The following is a 6,688-nucleotide window of genomic DNA, read 5'->3' on the forward strand; positions in this document are numbered from 1 at the left end:
AAACAAACAAGGACATTTCTAAGTGACCCCAAACTTTTGAATGGTAGTGTATATGGGAGCTCACCCTGGATATTGTGATTAAGCCACGTACCATTTCAGTATATGATTACACTTCTAATTAACATTCAGTGGCTGAATCCTCTAATACCCTCTCCGTGGCGTTAATTCAAATAGCCAGGTATGATGCAGTTGGCTTCCTTCAGGCACTCACATCACACACACATATGAGATAAGCAATTGATTAGGTCTTATTTGCTTAAATATTAATTAGAAAAAAGAAAAGGGTCGATCTATTTTGCATAACACGTTTATTCAAATTCCCAAATTAGGTATAATTAGCATATTTCAATAGTGTATTATCCCTATTAGCATAATGAGTCTTCTCCCCTCTATCACCCAGACACACACAGCTTAGGCTTCTGATGTATGCGTCACATTGTTTCAAAAGGCTTTTGAAGGATGCCTGCACCTACCACTCACCAAATCCCACTTAATCACAGTGACGTTACCATCACTGCAACTATTCCTCTTCAATGACAATCACAATATTATTGAATTGTCATCATTGATTGTTGCACTGACAGTCAGGTTCTTATGCATGTGGTGCCAATTCCTATCCAGAATTGGTACCACACTAGCTATTCAGACTTTGAATCCCTTATGTCTTTATAATCAGTGTAATATGTTTTTTATATCTATGAATTGAAGAATTGGGACATTAATAAAGTATGACATGTATGTAGCTGACACTCACATGGAGAGCAGAGGGGGTTAGCTGTGTAGAAGTTGGGGAACAGCATCCCTTGGGCAGCCATGGAGTCAAGGTTTGGGGTCTCCTTGGAGGGCTGGCCAAACACTCCCAAATCTCCCCAGCCCATCTAAAAACATTAGAGGAACAAGCTGTCAAATGTTAGTGGATCATTATGCTATGATAAGCAGCCTTTACATTAGAACACAACAGCTCAAATAGAGTTGCAGAGAAAAGGTTACCATTTCCTGACAGAGACCAAATACAAAGCATATTTTGGCATGCTGTGTATTATTGTATGTCAATATATTTCAAGTATACGTGGTATATAATCAGAGAGGACACATCCAGTCATGTCAGCATTCCATTAGAGTAATCATGCTACAGGTTTTCGAGATCCCCCAAGTCTCATCCCCCAAAAGTAACACTCCCCAAACTAAAAATGCATCAACATCTTACGTCATCCATAAGAATGATGATAATGTTCGGAGTCGACTTGTTTGAAGGAGTATCTGCCCAAAAACAACATATTAAACTACAAAACAATATCAAAGTTTGAATTAGACAGACATCCATTGCAGAAAGCAAGACGAAGAAAGCGATGAGGAAGTATCACATGATAACACATTCAGGAAGCACATGACCATTTCTCATTGTTTGCTTTCACGAGCTTTTTTAGCGCAACACTTGCGCATATTCAATTGGGTTTAGCTGACTTTACTACGCGATGTTGACACGCTTAAAAACACAAGTCCCGTTATTTTCCATGAACAGTTACACAAAATTAGGGGAGAAATTGAAGTTATCTGGCTTGTCTTTAGCTAGCACACACAGTCACGTGATACGTCTTGGCAGGCATAATTCCAAGATGGCGGTCTGTATAGCTGTCATCGCTAAAGAGGTAAAATGAAACAAGAATGCTATTTACATCGACATTTGATGGAATGTAATTTGCATCTATTTTTTATGTACTAGCCTCCAATGGGAAAGGGGGATACCTAGTCAGTTGTACAACTGAATGCATTCAACTGAATCGTGTCATCCGCATTTAACCCAACCCCTCTACGAACCTGAGTGGTGACTGTGATGCTATAAGGCTAGGTAGTAGCTTGCCAGCTGGGCTAACTAGTTAGTTAGCTAAATTGAGTATGGTTTATTTAGAACTGACTAGCTAGTTAGTAGCCTATGTCGTAGAGTTTACTTGAGAGATAAGCATACAATAATAATGCATCAAGTCAGACTTCAGATTAAAGGTTCAGACGAAGCTCGCTATTCGTATTCAATTGATGTGCAGATCAGTGCTGTTCTTCAATATTGGTCCAAACCAAAGGTTGAGTTTTTTTAAATTCTAGCCCAACACACCCAATGTTAACAAACTAGCTCATCATTAAGCCCTCGGGTGTGTTATTGGGCTGGAACAAAAGATTGCACACCCTCAAACTGTGGTCCAGCACCATATATATTCTATCTGCAAGTATTTGGCCCGAATTATGAATTGAGGTTTTATTATGGAAGGTTACACTAATTAATTCTCTATTCTGTTAGAATTATCCTCTGTTCATCCGAAGTGTACCCGTACAGAATGAACTGAAGTTCCACTACACAGTGCATACCTCTCTGGATGTGGTGGAAGAGAAGATTTCAGCAGTCGGCAAAGCAATGGCAGACCAGAGAGAGCTTTACCTTGGGTTGCTGTACCCAACGGAGGACTACAAAGTGTATCCTCATTTGATAAAATGGTATATTACACTTCTGTCTGCATCAATTTTTCTATCAAATTGTATGTATACTCCTTTACCGACATACCAGATATGGCTATGTGACAAACTCTAAGGTGAAGTTTGTCATTGTCGTGGACTCATCAAACACATCTCTGCGAGACAATGAGATTAGAAGTGTAAGTCAACCCCTGACTCTGTATGTTTCTCTTAATGGCTTGCAGGGGATCTAGTTTTGATTAAACTACTTGAGTTATTCTTTCCTTCAGATGTTCAGAAAGCTACACAACTCATTTACTGATGTGATGTGCAACCCATTCTACAATCCTGGAGACACCATTCAGTCTAAGTAAGCTACCCCCACTACACTGTTACTTATGTAATGGTGTATATCAAAATTGCTATAATCATTGTGATTTCCACCTTTTTTTCCCTCCAGGGCCTTTGACAGCATTGTGTCTGCAATGATGGTGCAAGCTAGCTGATATTGTCCTCCCGAACATCTGTACATAATTTCCGGGAAACCCTTTACATGTTGCCTCGTGTATAACAGTGAAATAAACTGTCCATCAGAACCTCCATTTCAAATAAGCACTCAAGTGTAATTCATTTATTCATTTCTAAAGCAAAAGATGGTTGACAAATTATATACAGCGATAAACATTGCTTCAAGTACATAGCAACCACTCAGTCGCTCAAACTGCCAATTGCATGTCAATATAGTTACAAAAGAAAGCCAATCACACCCCAAATGTTATCATTTGTGTTTGGTGTTTTACAACAACTATACTTACAAGCTCGATAGCCACACCAACAGAATGAGTAATCTGATCAAAACATCCTTAAAAAAAAAAAAGTTTCTGACATGGCAAATGGCTGTGCATTCAAAAAGTTATTGGGGTAAATAATGGCACAGAAACTGCTCAAGAAATAAAACACCATAGGCACAATCTTTAACCGTATTAAGCAGCAAACCGAGGCTGGCCTCATCCATTTCCCCTACAATAAGAGGACAAAATGGCCATTGCAAAGTCTTTCTTGTTAGGATTAAGTTGCAATAACTTTTTATAGAGACAGTTAACAAAAGTTGCCATATGAATTAATTCAATGAGGTTGAAATCTGCTTTTCTCTCGATTTCTGCCCATTAACATGCATTGAAAATAATTTGCAAATGAGTCGAGTAGAGACGAGCAAGACACGATTTCCTGAAATTCTCATTCCATGTTGATATCAAACAATAACTTGAATCCAGACGTGATTCAGTAGTGTTGCTGCGGGTGCATGTGTCCACTGTGCCCCGGCCCAGAGTGATCAGTGGGTGGGGTTATGAGAAGAAGGCATGGGTGCCGTTTAGGGCCCTGCTCACGGTGCTCAGGAACCCCCCAGTGTCTCTTCCCAGCTGGGGGCCCGTAGGGGTGTGGTGAGACTGACCTGGCAGGGCCAGTATTGTAGCGGAACCTGCCTTGTTGATACCCATTGTATCTGGGTGGGTGGAAACCTCGCCCCCTGGATCGAGCACCTCTGTGAATCCCCCTGTCTGTGGTGCTGATTCCTGGCATGTTGGTCCTTTTAGGCAATACCTACAATGCAAAGGCCACAGAAAATACCTACTAAAAGACCTGGAATCATAATTAACAGGGAAACTTAATTCTGCTCAATTTATTCATGAATGTGCAACTTTATCAAGTGTGTTTTGAGTTTAGAATTCAGGTTTCCCTTCCTACTAACCTTTATGACTCTGTCTCTGAATACCGTCTCATCCAGGCTCATGGCAGTCTGCACTGAGTCCCTGTCATGGAACTCAATATATGCAAAACTGTGAGAAAGAAAGTCGTTAACAGTTTGAGTATGTGATTGTGTATAAGTTAACAGAAATGTCAACAAAGTTAACAAAATGTCCAAGAAACAAATAAAATGGTGCATAAACCATGTAATTGGACTTGGCATTGAAACTGAGGTCCCACATGATGGGATGGATAGTTAACCTCACCCCTTGGGATGGCCAGAGAATTTGTCACAAAGGATGGTTACTCTGTTGACAGGACCACAGCCATTGAAATGGATCTCCAACTCATCTGCAGTGGCACCATACTCCACCTGTTTAATGTCCATAAAATATCATGAGTCTATGCATGAGGACCCTCGGTTACTGTGTGGATATCGTATCAAATATGAATTGTGTATAACTTGACATGAATGCTAAATGTAGACATTAATTTAAAAAAATAAACCTTACATTTCCCACATAGACAGATCTGTTGTCAGCATCTATCCTTTCCTCATGGGTCATTGTATAGAACATTCCTGCTGTTTTGAACAGAAGAGAACACTGGAGCATATTGCACAGGACAGAAATTGAAAGACATCAAACACAAAGCAACTAATTACAACACCACCAAGAGGAACTGAGGACTAGTTAGATATATTTATCAAGAGGAGTTTGCAAGACGACAGCCCCATTCCGTCAGAGGAAGGGATAACCTGAAATAGAGGCTGCCGGGCCTTGGGCAATGATAAAACCCTTCTGGAACGCTGCGGCTCACTGCTCGTCTCATTGGGCAATGATGAGGCTCATGTGAGCCACACCGTGTCAGGCCAGCCCAGCAGATGGGCTCAGGTGTGGGCCAGCTGGCTAGGCTGAACAGGAGCTGGAGCTCAGCTGAACAGGAGCTCACCTGCCTGGATCTGTCTCTCTGTTGCCTCATACTGCACTGCTCTCAGCCGCTCCTCCTCCTCCATCTCTTGCACCCGTGCCTTGATTGCTTCAAGCTCCTATATGCAATGGGAAATGCCAAAACATCTGAAATACGCATTGTCATAGGGGTAGTGTAGGAATATGCAGTATGAAACCATTTAACAAATAAATAAAAAACTTTCAGACAACATAAAAACATGTCTGAAATGTATGAGATAAGAGCGCCTTGAAGTTTCGGATGCCTAGCATCTCAAGTGGCCTATTTGAACAGCTGTTTTAAGTTGTTGTTTGAGGATGCAATTATATTGTTGTTCAGAACCACACTTGCTGCTGCCACATTACGCAGGCGCGCGAGACGCGCCCCAGTGGCTGGATATATTGTGGCAAGATAATGCAGTTTAAACCTACAAACTGTCATATCAATCAGGTAACATAGGTAGAACATAGACGTAGCATATGTGCTGCAGTAATAATACAATAGGCTACCTGGAATATCATTTGACCCTACGTTATGTAGCCTACAATCAATTGCGCATTCAAGAAAAAAAACAGTAGGCTAGCCTGCAATTTGTATCACGCAAGGCCAAATACAATTATCTCATGTTTTCTTACATACCGGGTCCTCCATGTAATGATCTCCCGTGAGCTCGCCTTCTATGTACATATCTTGCCTTTGCTCCGCCATATTCAGTGCTCAACAGCAGACACCAAACCCATGCCCGCAGACGCCACTTCAATCCCCGCGACGTCGCTCTCTTGTAGCCAGTCCAGTGTAGAAGACTCCAATGCAATCGATGTTTTTTTTTTATCACTTCTCCGATTTGAATAAGGTTAATAAATGTAGCCTATATACGGAAGTTTGTTTGGATTAAATAAAAATATCTTCCCGCGGACGGAATCTACCCACGCCCTTGTCAATAGTGGTTGCTTACCTGTCTGTCAAATATGACGAGAGGGAATGTCAATTAATTGTCACCTGTCTGTGCATCACATGGTTGTGGGCTTGCCCCATCAGTAGTTGGATTGGCATTTTATGAAAATAAATCTATATGGTATAATTTTATTTTCATATATGCAAATAAATACATTCTCGTGTGGTTTCAATGTGAACTGCTATTGATTACAATGTCAGGATAAGGGGACTTGTCCAAATGCTGCCCATACCTTATGCTGCCCGTACACAACTGTCCCCCTCTATGGACTATGTGAAATATAATGTAAATAACAGTAGAAAGCCTGTTGTGGTCTTTGTCTATGGTTTACGTTAATCTTAACCAAACGGTTGTCCGACCCACGGTTGTCCGTGCCTAAATGTCTGAAGTAACCTAAGCCTATTGGACTCAGTCACATGTGTACTTTAATGTTTCTGTTGTGTACTTCAATATTTCTACTGGTACATTTACCGTTACCTTTACAAATCCCGTTTTAAAGTCTATCAGATTATAGTGGCATTCAAACTCAGCCGAGACCCCATTTTTTCCCCAAGAATTTCGCGTGACCCCACCCCATGCCAAATAAAATAATTG

At 41.0% G+C, this 6,688-nt stretch overlaps 2 protein-coding genes across 3 annotated transcripts; one reads left to right on the plus strand and one right to left on the minus strand.

The window, feature by feature from the left end:
* Positions 1–1,372: 1,372 nt before the first annotated feature.
* LOC110526300 (trafficking protein particle complex subunit 2-like protein) lies at positions 1,373–4,719 on the plus strand. Its single transcript, XM_021607127.3, has 5 exons — positions 1,373–1,649; positions 2,294–2,466; positions 2,558–2,645; positions 2,736–2,815; positions 2,906–4,719. Exons 1-5 carry the CDS (start codon positions 1,476–1,478, stop codon positions 2,949–2,951), a joined length of 561 nt encoding a protein of 186 aa, XP_021462802.1. The 5' UTR covers positions 1,373–1,475; the 3' UTR covers positions 2,952–4,719.
* Positions 3,048–6,162, minus strand: pabpn1l (PABPN1 like, cytoplasmic). Of its 2 annotated transcripts, none has more exons than XM_021607125.3 (6): positions 5,779–6,162; positions 5,143–5,239; positions 4,704–4,774; positions 4,458–4,564; positions 4,196–4,283; positions 3,048–4,047 (listed from the first exon to the last, which is right to left on the minus strand). In XM_021607125.3, exons 1-6 carry the CDS (start codon positions 5,845–5,847, stop codon positions 3,727–3,729), a joined length of 753 nt encoding a protein of 250 aa, XP_021462800.1. In that variant the 5' UTR covers positions 5,848–6,162; the 3' UTR covers positions 3,048–3,726. The 2 variants fall into 2 exon arrangements, with proteins under 2 accessions (XP_021462800.1, XP_021462801.1); XM_021607126.3 differs by having other exon boundaries at positions 4,704–4,771; positions 5,779–6,130.
* Between the last annotated feature and the right edge of the window lie 526 nt (positions 6,163–6,688).

This window comes from Oncorhynchus mykiss, chromosome 6 (assembly GCF_057628025.1).
Source record: "Oncorhynchus mykiss isolate SJ-2025 chromosome 6, ASM5762802v1, whole genome shotgun sequence".
In the NCBI taxonomy this organism is placed as follows: Eukaryota; Metazoa; Chordata; class Actinopteri; order Salmoniformes; family Salmonidae; genus Oncorhynchus; species Oncorhynchus mykiss.

Coding starts and splice junctions, on each gene's coding strand:
- LOC110526300 (XM_021607127.3), top strand. CDS start 1,476: ATGTTGACACGCTTAAAAACACAAGTCCCGTTATTTTCCATGAACAGT. Junction 1,650..2,293: donor TAGCTGTCATCGCTAAAGAG/GTAAAATGAAAC, acceptor CTATTCTGTTAG/AATTATCCTCTGTTCATCCG. Junction 2,467..2,557: donor CCAACGGAGGACTACAAAGT/GTATCCTCATTT, acceptor CCGACATACCAG/ATATGGCTATGTGACAAACT.
- pabpn1l (XM_021607125.3), bottom strand. CDS start 5,847: ATGGCGGAGCAAAGGCAAGATATGTACATAGAAGGCGAGCTCACGGGA. Junction 4,565..4,703: donor GATCTGTCTATGTGGGAAAT/GTAAGGTTTATT, acceptor GACATTAAACAG/GTGGAGTATGGTGCCACTGC. Junction 4,284..4,457: donor TTCTCTGGCCATCCCAAGGG/GTGAGGTTAACT, acceptor TCTTTCTCACAG/TTTTGCATATATTGAGTTCC.